At 40.9% G+C, this 22,159-nt stretch overlaps 1 protein-coding gene across 1 annotated transcript in view; it reads left to right on the plus strand.

Moving 5' to 3' along the window:
- The first annotated feature begins 252 nt into the window (after positions 1–252).
- wdfy3 (WD repeat and FYVE domain containing 3) overlaps positions 253–22,159 on the plus strand; it is a 76,726-nt gene continuing 54,819 nt past the window's right edge. Inside the window, exons 1-15 of the mRNA XM_061816482.1 lie at positions 253–460; positions 1,441–1,564; positions 2,815–2,924; positions 3,805–4,050; positions 5,009–5,201; positions 8,626–8,812; positions 10,525–10,691; positions 11,645–12,124; positions 12,497–12,607; positions 13,592–13,785; positions 14,580–14,884; positions 15,633–15,821; positions 15,955–16,038; positions 17,510–17,702; positions 20,261–20,475. Coding sequence (XP_061672466.1) covers positions 281–460; positions 1,441–1,564; positions 2,815–2,924; positions 3,805–4,050; positions 5,009–5,201; positions 8,626–8,812; positions 10,525–10,691; positions 11,645–12,124; positions 12,497–12,607; positions 13,592–13,785; positions 14,580–14,884; positions 15,633–15,821; positions 15,955–16,038; positions 17,510–17,702; positions 20,261–20,475 — 2,978 coding nt within the window. The 5' untranslated portion in view covers positions 253–280. The remainder of the gene's footprint in view (positions 461–1,440; positions 1,565–2,814; positions 2,925–3,804; positions 4,051–5,008; positions 5,202–8,625; positions 8,813–10,524; positions 10,692–11,644; positions 12,125–12,496; positions 12,608–13,591; positions 13,786–14,579; positions 14,885–15,632; positions 15,822–15,954; positions 16,039–17,509; positions 17,703–20,260; positions 20,476–22,159) is intronic.

Raw genomic sequence — 22,159 nt, forward strand, 5'->3', positions numbered from 1 at the left:
TCACAATTCGGATGGTTTTGACCGGACGTTTTCAATATGACTTTGTTTAGTGTGACACTTTTTTTCTTGCATGACTCATGATTTTAGCATGATATGTCTTTTTATGTCTCAGATGTTTTTAATGTGATTTCATCAGCTCTCCCATTCATTCTTTTGAGAAACCATTTAATGAAGTGTCCAGAATATGTTATTGCATAGCTTTCTGATGAACTTGCATTAGTCTCACAAGCGTCATGTGGTTCTGTTCAGGGCGAGCTTCGTCCTGAGGAAGCCTCTGAAGATGAACATGGTGAAGAGGATCATGGGGCGGCCGCGCCAGGAGGAGTGCAGCCCCCAGGACAATGCCCTGGGCTTGATGCACCTGCGCCGACTATTCTCCGAACTCTGCCACCCTCCCAGACATATGACGCAGAAGGAGCAGGAGGAGAAGCTCTACATGATGCTGCCTGTCTTCAACAGGGTGTGTTAAGTGGTGGCCGGACAATATTGCTGCAACGATTCATCAAATAACTTGAATAACTCGATTACCAAAAAAATGTAAATAAATAAAACATACACGATGGCTACAACTGATGCACAGACTGGCTCACCGTGAAACAGTTAACAGCCACCCGCTAACCTGAGTTCACAACAGCCAAGTGTACTTTCATGGTGTGGGGCTGTAATTGCATAAAAATACTTACACCTCACATGTATTATTTTTAACCTTATTATGAACACTTTACATCGATCTAAGCGCCTTCGTATCGACCGATAATTAGCACTTGCTTATGCTGATTGGCTTTAAAGTAATTATTCGGCGATCCAGTCAATGACATCATTGAAATTTGAAAAAACAAACACATTTGTTCCATTGACTTGTATTCTTTTATTCCCAACAGTTTATTCTTTTCACTTCAAAGCATTTCTCTTAGTTACACAAATCCCAGTATTGTAGTACTTAGTACTTAGTAGTTCATCATTTTCTCCAATGAGATTTCAGCCCATGTTTTTTCTATCTAAGCCGAATCAGTCCAGTGCGGTCACTATCATTACCGCTGGCCCATATATCTTCAATTACAGTACTGTATTTTAGCAGAGGGAACGTTTATTTCACCAATCAGATTTCAAAGTCGTCCTCACAGGGTCAGACAGTTGGCTCACAATAATGTCAGTATTTTTCCATTCTAATTGGTAAGTCTAAAAACAAGCAAGCAAAACTGTTCAACAATCAAAATGTGTTTGTAGGGATCTGCAAACATGAATACATTTAATACATTGCACTTCTGGTGAGAATGGAGTACTGTTTTTTTTTTTTATTTTTTTTTTGTCATTTTATTCTACAAAATTTTGTCTTGAAAAGATCCATATTATTTAGTCTTCACAGTTGCATACTGTTATAAAACATTTTTCTAAGGTATTAAGGGTTTTTATTTCGTTTCAACATTTGTCTGCTGTCAGGTTTTTGGGAATGCGCCGCCAAGCACCATGATGGAGAAGTTCTCTGACCTGCTGCAGTTCACAACACAGGTTTCCCGCCTCATGGTGACCGAGATCAGACGCAGGGCCTCCAATAAATCCACTGGTCAGTGATAACTGGGTTTACGCTTTAGTGGTCCCCAACCTATTTTCACTTTGGACCGGTTTTGAGTGGGTGTTATTTTTCATGGACCGGCTGTTAAGGTGTTGCAAAAACATTTGAATCATTTACTATTCATTCTTTGCAGTCCGGGATAAAATAGTCTATGGACCAGTGCCGGTCCGGAGCCTGGTGGTTGGGGACTACTGCTTTAGACTGTTTGCCACCCAATCACAGGGCACATACTCACAAACAATAATTAACACTCACATGTAAAGCAAATGACAATTTAGAATATTCAGTAAAGCTAATGTGCATGTTTTTGGAATCCAATATTTCATTTTAGTGACACCAATTAAAACATTTTTTTTTCTTTTTAGCTCAGTTTTTAGTGTGACAGATCATTTTTGTACAGAAATTTGTGTGTATTTGTGTCAGGGGTCGGGGGTAGGGGTGGGTCCTCTAGTTGTCTTGGGGTTATTGATGGTGGAAAATGTCAATGTCTCCAATTACTTTTTCACCCAGCGAAAGCTCGCGGGCCGAGGCCACCACCAACACCACCACCCCATTGCACACCACTAACATGGCATGTTTTTAACACGATTCATAAAATTTTTGCACAAAATATATAATTTTACCGACTCTTTTAAGTAGGGGACAAATTTTTGTTACATATGATTTTTCATGACAATTTTTTTAGAGCTGCATCAATTTATTGATTGATCAAATTTATAGACTTTTTGATCAATTAATTGTTTATAGAGATATTAACTTAAACTTGTCCAAATCCTCACAATTTTAGCCTCTTATTTTTAAACCTGTCATGAACCATGAGGCTTTTCTGTGCTATGTGAAAAAAAAATCCTGTTTTTCAATGAAGGGATGCAAATGATCGCTTTTTATTCTGATTCATCGATGAAGCTGTAAAATAATTAAGGCAACTGTTTTAATATTAACAAATTTAATTTTTGCAATTATTTTCAGTACTTCTTTTTTTTTTTTACTGAGTATGACCCAAAATGTCATTAGCATGACTCAATTGCTTATTTATAGTATGATGACATGTGCATGACACATTTTATTTTACACCTTTTTAAAAAGTACAGTACAGGAACTATTTAACATGTCATCATTTTTCTCGCTAAATATACTTAGTACTCTAGTATAGTATAGTTTTCTCTAGTGAGATGTCCTCCTCCATGAATTGAAATTTGTGTGTGTTTGCGTGCGGTGCGTGTGTGTGTGTGTGTGTACAGAGGCGGCCAGCCGTGCCATTGTTCAATTCCTGGAGGTGAACCAGAGTGAGGAGGCCAGTCGCGGCTGGATGCTCCTCACCACCATCAACCTGTTGGCTTCGTCGGGGCAGGTCAGTGCAACCTTCTACCATGCTGAAATGAGTATTGCAAGCTATCTGAGAGAACCACCTTGGTTGTTGAAGGTGGCTAGCAAAACATGGCTTCAGTAGCGTTGGGCAGCTGCTAATCATTCATCTGATGCTAAGCTAATGTTTTTTTATTGTGGTGGCATGCTCCTTTGTTGTGTCACTGCAGTCTGTTCATGCATGTGGTGGGGTGATACCGTGCCTGCTTTTACAGCTGGGTCAATGTTTGAAAGAAGAACCCAAGCCTTTACTGTGTATGTGTGCGGGCACGTGTGTGTGTGTTCAACTGTGTGTACTTGGGTCTCTGTGTCAACCCACTGACTGTGTGTGTTTGTAAGTGTCTGATCAAGTGTGTGTTTGTGTATGTCTTCATGTATGTGTCTGACCAGGAGTGTGGGTGTGTGGATGTTTTTCTGACTAAAAGTGTGTGTGTGTGTGTGTGTGTGTGTGTGTCCGACTAAGACCGTGCGTGTGCATTTGTATGTCTGACCAAGTGTGTGTTTGTGTGTGGCTTTGTGTGTGTGCTCGTGTGCGTGCGTGTGTCCCCTCCTGACCAAAACTGTTTTTTTTTGTGTCTGACAGAGTGCGTGAACGAGCGTGTTTGATCGTGTTTAATGATTTTGTGTGTGTTTCCAAGCAAGTGTATGTTTGTGAGTATGTCTGATGGAGCGAGTGTATCTTTTGCATGTGTCGATGTTCATGTGTACCAATTATACAAGTGCTGGCGTGGCAAAGAGCATCTGGCCTGCATTCAGGCTGATTTCACCCCAGCCTTCTTTCCTCCTAAGTCTTCCTCACTCTTGACTAAGCAATATTTATTCTTTTATCGAACACATACTCACGTACATGTGTTTTTTTCTTTCAGAAAACAGTGGACTGCATGACGACCATGTCTGTACCGTCCACACTGGTCAAGTGTCTCTACCTGTTCTTCGACCTCCCACACATGGCGGAGGCTCCCGTGGTCCCCACCGCGCCCCCTGCAACCCAGCCACTACCCTCTTTGACATCTCCAACGCCTTCTCAGGAGAAGACGCCGGGCCCAGGCCACCCCCCCACTGAAGTTCCCCTGGCCGACCGCAGGGCTCTGCTCCAGAAAGTCTTTGTCCAGGTACAAGAGGAGAGCACAGAAATGGTGCTGTAATAGAGGGTCTTTGGAGGTCACAAATCCCTTGAGTGGACAATTACCGCACCCACACTTCAGAATTAGGGTTTCAAGCCTGGTTTAAGGTTTCAATTGTGCGTTACAAGTCAACCTCATTGTTTCAATTCTGGGTTATATGTCTGGGTTAATGTTTCAAGCCAAGGTTTGGATTCATATTCGAGTTTCAAACAATTGAGCTTCAAAATTGGGTTTCAGTGCTGAATTTGGGAGAAAATTTAAGACTTCAGCGTGCCTTATGTTCATGGTACATATCATACATTGACATTTTTAACGTGCATCAATTATTATCAGATTTTCAGATTTCGCGGGGGGATATAACCCCAGTGAATAATGAGTGAACACTGTAATTCCTTTCTTCGTAGCTGCTTAGTTTTACTGTGAACTTCCACTGGAGTGTCTATAAACGACATTAAGCAAGCAACATTCACACTTACTCCTTGCTATTATGTCAGTACTGTTGTGATCTGGTGGACTCTGCATGCCATCTGGTAACTGTGAAGAAGTCAGTGGAATGAAGCGGTTGTGATCAGTGTGAAGTATGAGATTTTAGCTTTAATTTGATCTGATCTTGTTTTTTTTTCCTGATGATTTTTTTATCTGAAACATCGGATTGGGACATACCTGATTTCAAATTCACATTAGGCTTTCAAATTATTGTTATACTCTACTGGCTATACTATCAGAATGAGAATCATCTTTATTTTGTCAAGTATGTTAAACACGCACAAGGAATTTGTCTCCAGTAGTTGGAGGTGCTCTAGTATAACAACAGACAGTCAGTTGACGTACGTATGTTTGATATACAAAGATATCGTGAGAACAGTCACTGAGCAATAAAAGGGTTTGTTGAGGATTGTTGGGGTTTGTATATTTTGGTTTTAAGCATTATTTCCCATTGTTGCAGATCCTGGTGAAGTTGTGCACGTTTGTGTCCCCCGCTGAGGAGTTGGCCCAGAAGGATGATCTCCACCTTTTGTTCAGTGCCATCACATCCTGGTGTCCCCCCCACAACCTGCCCTGGAGGAGGAGCGCGGGAGATGTGCTCACCACCATCTCTCGACACGGACTCAGCGTTAATGTTGTCAAATACATACATGGTACGTTCTACCAGGGTTCAAGTCCGTTAAGGCAGAGAACAAGCTGGGTCTGAAATATTGGCACCCTCTGTAGGTTGCTATCAAGTAAGGAAGTTCCATTCTTCTTGCGGTAGCACAGAATGTTCCCCAAACTCCTTCATTAGTCTTAGCCCTTCCTGTTTCATTTCTTTTGCAGCCTTTTTAGGATGCAAACTATTGAGGTTTCACTTAATTTCTCCCTCTGTTGCTGCCAATTACAGAATGTTATTTAGAAAGTCTCCAAACTCTTGATTGACTCACCCTCACACATTATCATGATTTTTAGTATGTTATTCATGAAAAAACGGCAGCCGGTATGGACCCAACCGTTTTTTCACCGGAAAAACATTTTGATGTATATGGGTTTTTGCAACTCCCACCATGAAAATCCTCTCGAGGGATTTGCTTTCGACAAGAAGCAGGAACTAACGTTGGAGGCAGTCGCGCGCTCAAGCGGACTCGTTTCTTTCTATTAGTTTTACCTGCGGGAAGGTAGCTTGTTCCTTCGTGTTAGCCAAAATGCCGGCTCGTTGCATAGCTAGTTATTGCTCGAACACTCGGGAGGATGGATTTACCCCTCATAAGTTTCCATGAGACCCGGTTCGTTGTGAAAAATGGGTTATGCGTCACTGGCAGTAGATGCAGCCAATATGGCGACCACTTTGTTGTCGAATGATACTTCCGCAACTTTGCGCATGGATGACGCGTTCTCCCCTCATATTTTTTTTTTTTGTATGGACATTTAAGTGAATAATGATATATGCATTTTTCATTTCAATATTTATTTTAGAATGTTTATAGGGACGACACTTGGGCTTTAAGATAATTTGCAGTCCGTATAGAGAGTAAATTTAATTTATTTGTCCCAGAGTGTGAATTCTGTTCAGAACATCCCACAAACTTCACTATGTCTTGACTTAGAACTAACTCAATAGCATGCTTCTTGTTTGACTTGTTCAGCAGCCCTTTCTAATTGTAATACTAGTCGGGTTCGGCTTAATTGCTCCTTCTGTTGCTGTCATGCACCACTTTTCCATTCTGCATGCAACTTTCCCTTGATTAGCACAATAGCCTGGAACTTGTTTGAATTCTTCTGCAGTCTGTTAAGGGAGCTAACTAGTGGGTGCTGACTCAATTGTTCCATGTTGCTGCCACAATCTTCTCTCACTCTCTTTACTTAGAAATAGCTTGTTCACGTTTCCTTGGGAGAGAACATTTGCTTCCTGTTTAATTTTTTTTCCTGCAGGCTGTTTCAGCAAGAAAACTGAACTAATTAATCCCTGTGCAGTTTGTTGCCAAGTAGTCAATTCCATTCTGCTTGTAATGCGTCAGAAAGTCCAGCAAATTCTTCACTCATCATTAGCATAAAATTTTGAGTTTCATTTCTTCTGCTGCCTTTTTTGACAGCAGACGAGATGGGCCTTTATTCTGTTGCTGCCAAGTAGGGAATGCTATTCTGAATGTTCTTTAAACATATAAACCCAATTCCAATTAAATTGGAACATTGTGTTAAACATTATTAAAAACAAAATACAATGATTTGCAAATCATCTTCAACCTACGTTTAATTAACTGCACTACAAAGTCAAGATATTTAATGTTCAAACTGATTCACTTTAGAGTTTTTAGCAAATAATCTCAAATTTAGAATTTTACGGCTGCAATGCGTTCCAAAACAGCTGGGAGTGGTGACAGAAAAGAAAAAAGTAAAGTTGAGGAAGGCTCATCAAACACCTATTTGGAACATCCTACATGTGAACTGGCTGATTGTGAACTGGTGGGTGCCACGATTGGGTATAAAAGGAGCTTCCCTCAAATGGTCATTCACAAGCAAAGATGGCATGAGGTTAACCTCTTCGTGAAAAAGTGCGTGAAAAAATAGTCAAACAGTTTAAGGACTATGTTCCTCTGCATCAAAAACTGACATCAATGTGGAAAGGATATTACCACATGATGTCAGGAACACTTCAGAAAACCAATGTCAATAAATACAGTTTGTTGATACAGTCGTGATTCCAACTTAAAACTCTACAATGCAAAGCCAAACCCATTTATTAACAATACCCAGAAGCACCGCCATCTGCTGTAGGCCCAAGATAATCTAAGATGGACTGATGGAAAGTGGAAAATGTTTTGCGGGGTACACATTTCAAATTGTTTGTGGAAATTGTGGATGTCGTGTCCTCCAGGCCAAAGAGGAAAAGAACCACTCGGACTGCTTTATAGACGAAAAGTTCAAGTGCCAGCATCTGTGATGGTTTGGCGCTGCGTTAGTGCCAATGTCATGGGTTACTTACACATATGTGAAGGCACCAAGGAAACATTTGCTGCCATCCAATCAACGTCTTTTTCATGAATGCCCCTCCTCATTTCAGTAAGACAATCCCAAACCACATTCTGCACGGGTTATAACAGTGTGGCATCGTAGTGAAAGAGTAGTACCTAACTGGCCTGGCTGCAGTCCAGACCTGTCTCCCATTGGAAAATGTGTGGCGCATTATGAAGTGTAAAGCACGACAACGGTGCGAATGTTGTACATTCAGTAAGAAAAGGAAAGAATTCCACCTGCAAACATTTAAAAATGAGTGTCCTCATTTCCCAAAGTTTTTTGAATGTTGTGGGGGGGAAAAAAGGTGATGTAACACAGTGGTAAACATGACCCTGTCCCAGCTTTCTTGGCACATGTTGGAGCCATAAGATCTTGGAGTAATGAATATTTGCTAAAAACAACGTTTATCAGTTAGAAGATTAAACATCTTGTCTTTGTTGTGTATTCAATTAAATATAGGTTGAACATGATTCGCAAATCCTTGCATCTTGTTTTTATTTGTTAAACACATCATCCCAATGAAGTTGGAATTGGGTTTGTACATCTCCCTTGACTCAGCATTATCACTTTAGCAATACTTTATGTCAACATACAAAGTAGTTGGGCCTGAATTAATTGCACCCAAGGTAGGTTGTGTCAAGTAGAAAATTCCCTTCTGCTTGTAATAGCTTGCCTTGTCCTACAAATACTTTTGACTCAGCACATTACCATGATTTTAGAACTGTTGTATTTATTATGCAGTCTGTTTTGGAATTAAATTAGTCAAATCTGACTTAATTGGACGCTCTGCAATTTGCTTCCATTCCATTTTGCGTGCAATAATTCACAATATAAATGGCAAACTACACTATCTTGACTCAGCATTAATATCAAACTTCCTATATAATTTCTTTTGTTGCCTCTTTAATCAGCAAACTAGTGGAATTTGTCTTCTGTTGCTATAGCTCAAAACATAAACCACTTAGTCATGACTTAACTCTTGCTTGACTCAGCATGATCATTGAACTTCCAATTTGATTACTTCTGCAGGTCGTTTAGGCAGCAAACCTGTATCAATTGCTCCCTCTTTTTCCACAGAGAAGAAATGCCTGTCCACATGCGTGCAGAACATGCAACAGTCTGACGATCTTTCCCCGCTGGAAATTGTAGAGATGTTCGCCGGCCTGTCCTGCTTCCTCAAGGACTCCAGTGATGTGTCGCAGACACTGCTGGATGACTTTCGCATGTGCCAGGGATACAACTTCCTGTGTAACCTCATGCTCAGGTGCAGTAGTGTTGATTGATTGGTTAGCGCTTCGGTATTTACTGACCCAAAACCAGGTGATCCATCCGATGCCAACATGAACTGGCAGTCGTAGACAGGTTAATTAATGCCTGGAGTTATATGCTCTGACCACTTTGATATTGTCCGAACCTGAGCTGCAGCTGTGTAATGTTCTTTTTGGGGGCCCATTAAAATAGTCGAGTCTGCTTGAGATAAAAGCATATCCATGCTTTTGACACACGCAAGCCTTCACTCTGGTTTTTGACTTTGGTTTATAAACATAGTGAGGCTAGGTATTTCTGAACAGTAAAAAGTCACAAATACATACAGTGAAGAAAATAATTATTTGAACACCCAGCTATATTGCAAGTTCTCCCACTTAGAAATCATGGAGGGGTCTGAAATTTTAATCGTATGTGCATGTCCACTGTGAGAGAGAGAGTTTAAAAAGTAAAATCCAGAAATAACAATGTATGATTTTTTTCACTATTTATTTTTGTGATACAGCTGCAAATAAGTATTTGAACACCTGAGAAAGCCAATGTTAATATTTGGTACAATAGCCTTTGTATGCAATTACAGAGCCCAAACATTTCCTATAGTTGTTCACCAGGCTTGCACATACTGCAGGAGGAATTTTGGCCCACTCCTCCACACAGATCTTCTCTAGATCAGACAGGTTTCTGGGCTGTCGCTGAGAAACAGTTTCAGCTCCCTCCAAAGATTTTCTATTGGGTTTAGGTCTGGAGACGGGCTAGGCTACGTCAGAACCTTGATACGCTTCTTACGAAGCCAGTCCTTGGTTTTCCTGGCTGTGTGCTTCGGGTCATTGTCATGTTGAAAGACCCAGCCACAACCCATCTTCAATCATCTGACTGCGGGAAAGAGGTTGTTCCCCAAAATCTCACAATACAGGGCCGCGGTCATCCTCTCCTTAATACAGTGCAGTCGTCCTGTCCCATGTGCAGAAAAACACCTCCAGAGCATGATGCTACCACTTCCATTTTCTAATGATTGCTCCAAGTGTGGAACTTTTTTCACCAAACTGCTTGGCAATTTCTCTGTAGCCCTTTCCAGCCCTGTGGAGTTGTACAATTTTGTCTCTGGTGTCTTTGGACAGCTCTTTGATCTTGGCCATGTTGCAAGTTTGAGTCTTACTGATTGTATGGGGTGAATAGATGTCTTTATGCAGCTAGCGACCTCACACAGGTGCATCTGATTCAGGATAATACATGGAGTGGAGGTGGACTTTTAAAGGTGGATTAACAGGTGTTTGAGGGTCAGAATTCCAGCTGATAGACAGGTCTTCAAATACTCATTTGCAGCTGTATCACCCAAATTGTTAATAAATCATACATTGTGATTTGTGGATTTTTCTTTTTAAATTATCTCTCTCACAGTGCACATGCACTTACGATGAAAATTTCAGACCCCTCCATGATCTCTAAGTTGGAGAACTTGCAATATAGCAGGGTGTTCAAATACTTATTTTCTTCACTGTACATACATTAATTGTCGCCACTCGCCAGTGAGACATACAACCCACTCCAAAACAGTTCGTGGGAGATCATCTGATTTCTATTTTTAGTTTAAAGTATGAAATCATTGTTTTTTGATAGTCAGTCCTTTTCTTGACAGCGAGTTTTTCACCAGAGGTGTACAAAGGGTATTCCATTTTTGGTGTTAAGGTCGTGTTGTTCTTTGGGTAACAGGCTGGAGCAGGCCAAGGAGGATGAGTCGAGGGATGCTCTAAAGGATCTTGTCAACTTGGTGACGTGTCTTACCACCTACGGTGTGACTGAGCTCAAACCCGCTGGCCTGACCACTGGAGCGCCGTTCTTGCTGCCGGGATTCGTCCTCCCGCAGCCTTCGGGCAAAGGTACAACTCTTATAAGACTAGATGCTTAGCTCAAGACAAAAGAGGGGTCTGGATGGAGCAAGGACTCTTCGTCATTTGAAACCCTCAAAAATCAACAACCTCAGTTTCAAACAAAGTTTAGGGTTTGAAATTATGGTATGAAGCCCAAGATGGGCTTTAAAACATTGATGATAGTTTTTGGAGCCAATGTTAGGGTTTAAAATTATGGTTTCAAACCAGCAATACTGTTTGAAACAATTGCGTTTTTAAATTAGACTTTGAAGTCAAGGGTACAGTTTTAAACAAGGATTAAAGTATGAATAGATTTCAAAAAAATGATTTAAATTAGGGTTTAAAACAGGGGTTAGGGTTTCTGAAAACTGGTAGGGTTTCATAAAAGATTGAAGCTTGGGTTAGGGTTTCCAAAAAGGTTAGATTTTCAAATTATGGTTTCAAATGTGAGTTCAGGTTTCCAATGAGAGTTTCAAGCCTTGGTTTATGTTAGGTTAAGTTTTAGGGTTTCAAATTAGGGTCTCAACCTTGGGTTATATGAGGGTTTTAAATTTGAGTCAAAATTTCAGATTAGTATTAAAGGTTAAAATTGGAGTTTCAAATTAAGGGTTTCAAACAAGGGACATTGTTTCAAATTAGTGTTTGAAATTAAGGCTGTTGATTCAAATTAGGGTTTAAAACACGGGGTAGGGTTTCCAGTTTCGGTTAAAATCCTGGTTTAGGGTTTCAAACAAGGATGAGGGTCTCAAATTATGATTTGAAGCTAATGTTAGAGTTTCCAACCCGGGTTTAAAGCCTGGGTTACAGTTAAGGTTAATGTTTCAAATCATGGGTTGGGTTTCAAAGAAGAGTTAGCGTTTTGAATAAGTATTTGAATCCAAGGTTATTCTTTCACATCTGTCTGGTAGTCCAGCGATGTGAGTTTTCTCCTGACTTTAAATGTTGTTTGCTGGTGTGTGCAGGTCAGACGGTGCGCAACATTCAGGCATTCGCAGTGCTGCAGAACGCCTTTCTGCAGGCCAAGAGCAGTCGGCTGGCGTGCACGTTGCTGGATGCGGTGGGCAGCATATATGCCGCTGACCCGGCTAACTACTTCGTACTGGAGTCTCAGCACACGCTGTCCCAGTTCGCAGAACGTGTTGCCCGCCTGCCCGAGGAGGCGCAGGTCAAATACTTTCAACTACTGGAGTTCGTGGTCTTTAGCCTCAACTATGTGCCATGCAAGGAGTTATTCAGCATCAGCGTGCTGCTCAAGGCCAGCGCCTCGCATGCTTGCAGCGTGACAGCCGTGCGCGCCCTGCTGAGGATGGCCCGGCACGACCCAGTCTTCGGGGACGTGTTGAGAGAGGTGGGCCTGCTGGAAGTGCTCGTCAACCTGCTGCACAAGTACGCTGCGCTCCTCAAGGACCCCGCCACGCAACAGCAACACAACAACGACCAGGGTAATTTGGCACAGGCGTCAGCCATGTAGATTTGTGTTTAGTACGTTATTAACAAAAAATAGTTGCACAAATAGGATAGTTATATGATCTTTTTTTAAAGTTGGTATCTTTTGAGGGAAAAGTAAGTAGCAAAAAAAAATCATGATAAAGTTGTAATCAAAATGAAAAGTCATTTTTTTCCTCAAAGAAGTTGTAATCATACAAGAAAGAATCAGAACAACATTGAAAGTTGAGCTTACAGTTCATTTGTATATTTTTCCCTGATTTAACCTTGTCATATGTTCACAAATGTTGTATTAAGTCAAAGACCTTTTTGAACTGAGTTTACACTAGTGCATGTATCACTGAGTTGTGTTGTTTGTGTGTGTGCAGCAGAGTGTAAGAACAACACAGTAGCCGAGGAGCCGAAGCAGCTGGCCTGGCTAGTCATGGAGACGCTCACTGTGCTCCTGCAGGGCTCGCACACCATGAACACCAACGCGGGTAATATACACGCGCACATCCAAGTTTACACACAAACGAGTCCACACATGCACAAAATGTGAATTATTTTATTATTAATGTGGTAATGTTAGGATTAATGTGGTAATATGGCGAATTTCAGAAAAATAGCATATCCTGGTTATTATGATATCATATGAAGGTGTATTGCCAAATTATTTAGTGATCTGTACAACCCTCACTGAGACCTGTAAATCAAGATGGGAAATGATGCAGTTTGCCACAATTAATGTATTTTCCGGACTACAGAGCGCACTGGATGAAAAGAGGTGCCTTTTTTTTTTTTTTTTGCATTTTATATTGACCTTGAGTTTTGCTTTTATTTATCTTTATTTTTATCATTATTTTTAACTCTAATTTAAAATCCCAACCCTTGATTAAAACCATACTTTAAAACCCTAAACCTATTTAGAATCCAGACTTAAAACTGTATTTTGATTCCCACACCCTACCTTGAAACCCTACTTGGAATCCCGATTGGTAGTTGGATCCCTAAAACCCAAGCTTGAAACCCTACTTTGTATCCCCAAACCTACTTTAAAACGACGCTTGTCTGAAAGCTTAATTCGAATCTCATTGCAAAGAGGTATAATTTGAAACCATATCCTTAACTATAAACCCTACTTTAAACCCCTAATTTGGCTTCCAACCATACTTTGAAACCCCAACTATACCCTTTAAACCAAACCAAGTCATATTTTTGAACTTTATTGTTAGGATTAGCCCTAACCTATTGAAACCTTAACCAGACATGAAAAGCTACTTAAATACCCAAATCTATGTTAAAACCCTCATTTGAAACCTTAGCCCATGCTTGAAACCTCACTGTGATTCCCCAACACTATTTTAAAACTCTGACCGTGGACCGAAACCCAAACACTAGCTCGACACCCTAACCATGGATTCATATGGTAGTAGACTTTGTGTATTGACAAGAGTGGATATTTTCCGGCTTCTTCTCTGTAGCGTTGTTCCGCGAGTTTGGGGGTGCGAGGTGCGTGCACAACATCGTGAAGTACCAGCAGTGTCGCGAGCATGCGCTCCTCATCATCCAGCAGCTGGTGCTGTCCCCCAGCGGCGACGACGACATGGGCACGCTGCTGGGACTCATGCACTCAGCACCGCCCACCGAACTACAGCTCAAGACTGACATACTTAGGGTGAGCGCACACACGTACACGTTGAATTCCTTCCCTTGAAGCCCTGCTTTGAAGCGGTAGCCTTGCTTTGAAAACGTACCTTGAATCCTGAACTCCGTTCTAGAACCCTGAGGTTAAACCCAAACTTGAATCTCTAGCTCTGGCTTTAAATCCTAATTTGAAACACCAAACCTGGGTTGGCTCGGGGGTTGGTGTTGGATCCCTCAGCCATCTACCGGTGGCCGGTTTTCAGGGTACCTCTGTGGGGCTGGTGGACCACCTCATGTTTGAAACTCCACCTTAAAATGCTAACTTAGGCTCAAAAACCTATTTTGTAAACCTAAGTGTTGTTTAAAACCCGGAAGCAGAATTGAAACATTAATTTTACATACTAATTTGAAACCCCAATCCTGGGTCAAAACCCTAATTTGAAACACGATCGAAGACTCGGAGTCCTACTTTGAAACGTTAACCCTAATTTTAAACCTAACCCTGTGTAAAAACCCAACCTTGAAACTGTAGTCTTAGTTTGAAACTCAAACCCACCTACACTGAAGGCTTGAGATCTTACTTAGATATCCTAAACCAGGCTTGAAACCCTAATCCAGCCTTGTGGCTTTATATTGAAACACCAATTTTAGTTTGAAATCCTAACCCATGCTTGTAACCCCAATTTAAAACCCTAACCCTGTTTGGACTTTGACCCTAATCTAGGGTGAAAACCCTACTTTGAATCCCTAATCTACCTTTGTGACTTTACTTGTTACCTCTAACTTTGACACCCAAACCAACTTTTCTGGCTTCCTTTCACGCAGGCCCTGCTTTCCGTGTTGCGCGAGAGCCACCGCACACGCACCGTATTCCGCAAGGTGGGCGGCTTCGTGTACGTGACATCTCTGCTGGTGGCCATGGAGCGCTCCCTGTGCTCGTGCCAGCCACCGCGACCTGGATGGCACAGCGCCAATCACCACCACCACCCCCAGAACACTAACCAGAACCGAGTGTTTGAGCTGCTGCACACCGTTTTCTGCACGCTCACCGCTGCCATGCGATACGAGCCTGCCAACTCGCACTTCTTCCGCACAGAAATCCAATATGAGAAGCTGGCCGATGCAGTCAGGTAACTTTTTGTAACTAATGACTTTCTTTTGTGGCTATATTTTTCAAAAATATTGTTTGGAGGAAAACTGTAGCATTTGTGTACCAAAATACACAAGGTTTGTGTACTTCATGGCAAAATCGAACATTTTCAGGACAACATGTTGTGTTTAGGGTGGGAAAACTGTGACACTTAGTGCCAAAACCCAATTGTGTGTGCGGCATAATTGCATATTTTTGTGCACAAATACCGCTTTTCGTGGCAAAATTGAGGATTTTTTGGTGACAAAATAAACAATTTTTTTGAAAATATAGTGTTATGGGAAACTTTTTGCTCACAGATATTGTACTATGTTGCCAGCAAATATAACAATTTGTGACAATATGTTGTGTTTCAGGGATGAAGTGGAGCATTTGTGTGTCATGCAATATTTTGTGGTGAACTTTAACTTTTAGTGTACAAATGTTGTACCTTCATGGCCAAATATACAATTTTTGTCACAATGTTTAGTGTTTTTAGGACAATGTTGCCATATTGTGCACAAATACAGCTTTTGTGCACAAGTACTGGACTTTGTGAATATATATTTTCGAAGGCCAAATATAGCATCTTTGTGAATACATATGCTTGATGAAATGGACCCGATACAACAGCCAAGTACATATATAATTTATTGTGTTTAACGATTTCATATTTATGCACAAATACTGCACTTTGTGGCCTACTGCAGGATATACAGTATGTATATTTTACCTCCAACCTCCACTAGGCTGCTGGGCTGTTTCTCTGACACCAAGAAGCTTGGTCCCACCGCTGTCTTCCCATCCAACTCAGAGCCCTTCCAGAGGCTTCTGGAGGAGGAGGCTGCCCCCGGTGGAGACAGCGTATGTCCCACCCTCAGACACTGTGCTAAACTATTCATCTACCTGTACAGAATGGCCACAGACTCCTTTGACAGGTACGTTTTGTTACATCTATATTTTTGTTTTTCTTTCTTCTGTTTTTCTTCTTCTGTGCACTACTAACTTTTCTTCTTCTTTTAACGGTCTGCTCTTCCTCACCTGCTACACTATGTGTGTTTGTGTGTTTAGTCGGGCTGAGCAGGTTCCCCCATGCCTGACTCACGAGACTTCGCTGCCCTCACCCTGGGGTACGCCCGCTCTCGCCCGCAAGAGGTAGCTGCTTCGCACTGCTGCTTTTTCGTGTTCTTTCTTTTTCACCCTTTTAACTCTCAACCACAAAGCTTGCACCTTCTTGCCTTTTGGCCTTGACTACTGATTTGTTGTGTAACCTCAAATCGGGAGTCTGATATATATTTTTTGGTCAATGGATTTGCGTATTTTGCTGTAACATAAAAAAAGATGGAAACAAAATCATGGCATTGCATTTACATCACTCATAGTTAAAATTTTTGGACATGTGGCCCAAAAAAAGAGGCTGCCAGTATGCAAAAAAAAAAACAATAATTGTGTTGCCTTGTGAATGTAATTGAGACACAATTAATTTGATGCCTAAGATGGACGTTCAAGACCTTGAAACCAAATGACATTAGATTCATTTTTCGAGAAAAATGGGGTGAATTACCACCCCCGAAGACATTTGATACGTACAGTTGTTGAAGCATTTCTGCATATTTGTTTTGTTTGTTAACTCGAGTTACAAATGTTTTTGTGTTACTTTTTGTAAAAAAAAAAAAAAAAATGCTCATTGTTTGTTTAAAGTTATTCTGCACTTTTGTTAATGAAAAACGTTTACAAGGCTGGGGGCCGAGTCGCTACAGATATGACAATGCTCTCCCAGCCTAGTGTACTCTACTACTAAAGCATAGATTTTAAGCAAAAAAATAGATATATTTCTTAATTTTTTTCAATATAAAGTATTTAAACTATACATGTATTTCTACTATGCTGTTTATTATCAGGAAAAGCAAAAAAAAAATGCTTTAAAAAGCCAATTTTTTTAGGCATGGAATGCATTATTTCTTTTTACATTCATCGATTTGGTTTTCGAACAATTCACTTTTCGAACCATTTTCTGGAACGGATTGTGGTCGAGAACCGAGGCATCGCTGTATAGGTAAGAAAACGTCCTGTAACTGGTAATTAATTCACCCCAACTAGTAGGCTCCCTAAATGGGTGGTCAAAAAGCTTGAAACCAAAGTGAACTGGAAGCAAATAATATTTGATGACTATTTGCAAATGAAGTGGATTATAAATGTAATGTGTAATTTATTTTAGACCTGGACAGTTTGTTGCCTTCCTGGCCTGTTCAAAGAGGTTGAAGTCAAACAAGATGAGGGTGATGTTTGATGACCATTTTCAAGTAAAAATAACAATGTAAATATTGGTAATTAATTGAGTCCCGACTAGTTTAGCACCTTAACAGCTTGTGAAATAGCTGTGATGATGTGAACAAGACAAGGATGATATTTGATGGTCATTTTTAAATTAAAAAAAAAAAAAAAAGCAATTTGATATAGATGTTGGCAATTAATTCAGACCTGACCCATGCAGTTTGGCACTTAAACTGGCTGTTCAATATTTCAACCGAATTAAACAGGAAGAGTGTGACGTTCAACCATTTTTAAGTGAATCGTCATGATTTCATACCCGATCTGCCTATAGCATCTTTTTCCTTTTTGGCAGGCACGGCTACCAAGGTTCATCAGGGCCCTCGGTGCCCGTCAAGCTGGTGACAGAGCTGAAGCTGCACTCCTCCAACCCCGTCCATTCAGCCCCCTCCTCATGTTCGGGGGGCGACATGGTGGTCATCCACCCAGGCGCCGTGCTGGCCATGGTGGACCTGTTGCCTTCCGTTTCCTCCGAAAGCCAGCCGGAGGTGAGGGCGTTGCAATTTATTTTGTCTGCCCTCATTTAACCCGGGGGTTACATTCCAAACCATGTCAGCATTTTTTTAATTTTTCACATTGTTTTGTTCATTAGATATATTTTTTCATTTACAGGATATGTTTTTTCATATACAGTGCATGTTTTTTGTTTATTTATTTTTTTTATTTACAGTAGGGGCCTACGGTATTTTTCTTTCTTCAAAACAATAATAGTTACTTTCGCATCATCATCAACGTCTCTTCCCAAAAATTAATTTGTATCTGGTGAGTCAAACAAAGGGGAGTCCAGCTGTGCCGGAACATTTAACCAAGACATTTTTTTTCTCAGCAAGTAGAAGTGATCGCAAAATGATCTTTTATTACACAATGCTCAGTGCTGGGCAGTACCATAAAAGTGCAAAGAAATGCATGATATTGCTGTCGTCACACTAGTTTACTTTTAAAAAGTGATTGTAATAACTTTTTTCTACACATTAAGAATAATGTTGGTCGAATGGTTAAAGCGTCTGCCTCACAGACCAGGGTTCAAATCCCGTCCCCACCTGTGTAGAGTTTACATGCCCTCCGCGTGTCTGCGTGGGTTTTCTCCGAGTACTCCAGTTTCCGGCCACATCCTAAATGGCATGGCATGTTAATTGAAGACTAAATCACACCTAGGTGTGACTGTGAGTGCAAATGGTTTTTAGTTTCTATGTGCCCTGCGATTGGCTGGCAACCAGTTTTAGGGTGTACGCCTCTTGTCTGAAGATAGCTGGGAGAGGCTCCAGCACTTCTGGAACCCTTATGAGGATAAGTAGCTCAGGAAATGGATGGATGGACATTAAGAATACAGTTTTACTGGTGTGTTAAACACACAATGAATCGTGGATTAATTACTCATACTGAAGTGCGTGGTCATCAACCGGTCAACAGGGGGTAAGGACTGACTCGGTGAAGGTCTTACAATACTTAGCCTCAGTAATATTTAAAATGAAATGTTAGAACTCTCAACTTTATCTGTGAGGAGGTTGAACGCACAGCATGACAGTGTCATGAACGGAACACGGAATCGGACCCAAAATGCACGACTCTGGAGCCAAAGTGCAGTTCGAGAAGAAGATTTAATCAATCCGTGGTCGGTACACATTGAGGCAATCCAAAAAGGCAGCAGGAGCAAAACCATGAGGCAAAAAGGCAAAGTCAAAAACAAGGCAGACTCTATCTTATTAGAAGTCATTTACGTGGTACAAAGAAATCCTGGAACGGGATGACGAGGCTATGGAGTAATCAAGTAGACGAGGCGCGGGTGGGGAGGCTGCTCCCAGGAGCAGGTGCACACAAGGCTGATGTCACTATGTAAGGAAAAAAATGTTTTCTCAGGCTTTGCATCAAAATTACTGTGGTGGGGCTAATACTTGGTGTGTTTGTATGACTCACTTTCACTTTTATGTAATTGCACGCACACACATTTGCCTTCACAGACCACAATTGGCAGTGTACTGAGAATGATGTGCTTGTTTACCTTGAGGTACTTTCTGTATTGTGTTGGCATGTCAAGTCTGCACTAAGTTGCTGTTTTAATGTGTTTAATTAGTTATTGGTTCATGTTGATGACATTTTGTAACTTGTGTGGGGTACAAGTAATGGCTAGAGTTCAGCTAATGCTTTTTTTTTTTTTTTTTTACCGAGGATAAGTGATATTACTCCCACTTGGCAGTTGTTGAAAGTAGCTTAAAAGTTACTTTTTTCCAACTTAGTTTCTTTTGAAATCAAGTTATCAGTAAAGTAACTAAGTTACTTTTTCACATTAACTTGCAACATGGAATTTGAGGACCGTGTTTCAGTAAAGTTCAGACCCGTCATATTTGCCGCCTAAATGGGCTGTGACAAGTAGTAATGTAACAAAATAATATACATTGAATTGAGTGAGTTTGGCGTGTCACTGACTTTGCATGTGTAATATATATATATATATATATATATATATATATATACACACACACACACACACACACACACTACTGTAGTAGTTATACAAAGACCTGTTTATAGTGCACCCTGCCTGCCACACAGAGGATTGGATCCAGCACCCCCATGACCCTAGTGACAATAAGCAGTACAGAAAATGGATGGACTAGCTGTTAAATAGCTTCATACTCGAGTTAATGGGAAGAACATGATGAACATTTTCAAGTATGTTATAAATGTTAGAAATTATACACACCTGACAAATTTGTTGCCTAGCTGCTCTGTCATGTAGCATGATGCCAACGTGAACCAAAACATGTTGTGAATTTTGGTAATTAATCTATACCTGACTCGTTTGTTGCATAGATGGGCTGAAAAAAGAGAAGAAAGTAATATTCAGTTATAGTAACCTGTTGTAAATGTTGACTATTAATTCATACCTAGTTAGTTTGCAACCTAGATTTACTGTCAAAGACAACTCTAAGTGATGGAAAGTTGCCTTTCCCTGAACTAGTGAAGTTGGAGTGTCACTGATTTTGGGACTTTGTGAACTGAATGATTTCATACCCACTCAGTGATTTGGTTCGACTTGCCATTGCAGCACGCTCTGGACCTCCAGCTGGCAGTGGCCAACATGCTTCAACTGCTGGTGAACGGCGAGAGAAACCAGCAAGTTCTTTGCGAGGCTTCTCTGCACCAGCGTCTGCTGCATCGATGCAGCCAGGCGCTAGGCGACGAGGATCACCCACTGCACCCGCCGCTGCAGCGCATGTTTGAAAGACTTGCCTCGCAGGCGCTGCAGCCCATAGCGCTCAGGTATGTAAATGCATTATACACCCATGTTTACCAAAACTGTCATTGCACATTATTACACTTGTCTTATTACATGTATCCTATTACACTGATTGTTTAACCCGTTATTACACTTATTTTATTGCATCTGTTATTACACTTATCTTCTTCTTGTCTCTTGTATGATAACTTTGGGAATTTGTTACACAAATACTAGGGTTAGAGTAGTAGTAATTTATGTCCAACTTGTTCATGTGTCACAAAGTATCGAGTACAAAATTTACTTGGGGCAAATGTAGATGCATGTAACATTAAGTGAAAATACAAAATGGAAAATGAAGGACCTGAAACTGAATGAATTCAGGGGATAACAGAATTTAATACGACTAGTGAATTTTTCAATAGCAGTTTCCTTACTTGGTATCATATCCTCCACAATTTGACCATCAACTTGGACCTCGAGTATTGATATCGTCCATCACTTGCCTTTTTTAACTTTGGATTCAATAACTTGACCAACTATAGTTATCTATTTGTATAAAATTACTGACACGGTTGCGCAGCTGTAAAGCCAGTTCTGAGGCTCTGAGGCTAAATTTCAAACTCAGAAATGATCATTCCTAATTTCAACTGATATTAGTAGAACATGATATAAAATGGTATTTAAAAGTTTTTATCAATAAAAATTCTTGATCTGACAAATTTTATCTGAAGAAAAGTTAAATGCACTGGCCTGTCAAGGAATAAACACGAACGGTCTATACTCGCAATGTAATGAAGATGCTGAAAGTTTACTTCAACATAATCGGCGTTAGTGGCAACAAACTAGCAATACATTGTCACAAACATTCCTGTTGGCAATCGTGACGTATTGTTGTGGGGGGGGGTGGGCACTAACCATGGGACTGCCGTAAATAGGAGGGCGGCAATCTCACGTAATTTACGGCGGTATCTATTGTCAATCCATTGATGAAAGCTCTATTGTCAATCCATTGATGAAAGCTAGCAGTAGATGATCTATATCTACCTAAAGCATGTAGAGGGGAAAAGTTTTCAGCTTGAAGATAACGCATACCGTGGGGAAAATGAATGTTCGCAATTAGATGTATGGACAGGGAGGGGAGGGAAAAGGGCTGTGGTGTGGGGGTGCACGCGCGTATTGCTGTGACTGCTGTAAATTGCTAGGGTGTGCCTTTATGTGCATGCGCTCCACGTATTGGCCACACTTGAATCAAGCGACGAGGTAGATGATAGTCTAACGTCTTTTTTTGGGGGGGCACACCGCCATACGATCAACCAAAACTGCCTCACGATTGACGCATGGAGGACCCCTGGTATAACTGAATTTCCTTTGACATGGTTCATGATGTTGATGACTTTCGACGTAAACGTGCTCGTCGTATGTGAAGCAGCTCGGAACATGTGCTAATGGCATCACTTCCCTACATGGTCAGTACTTGCATTTCCTGTTACCGGGTGAATACTGATTGTTTAGGAGCAGGCTTGTTTATTTAACAAAGTGTATGAAATAAACACGTAAATTAATGTCAAGACTACACAAAATAAGCAAGGTCTTTCAAAATCTATTTTTTCTACTTGTAACAAATTTTACGCACATGATTCTTCATGCTTGACTGCAGATTTGCGAGTGCTATGGCGCGCGGGCGTGAACGCGCTCGTCAAATGTGAGTGACTGAGGTTATATTGA

The sequence above is a fragment of the Syngnathoides biaculeatus genome, chromosome 4 (genome assembly GCF_019802595.1).
Source record: "Syngnathoides biaculeatus isolate LvHL_M chromosome 4, ASM1980259v1, whole genome shotgun sequence".
NCBI lineage: Eukaryota > Metazoa > Chordata > Actinopteri > Syngnathiformes > Syngnathidae > Syngnathoides > Syngnathoides biaculeatus.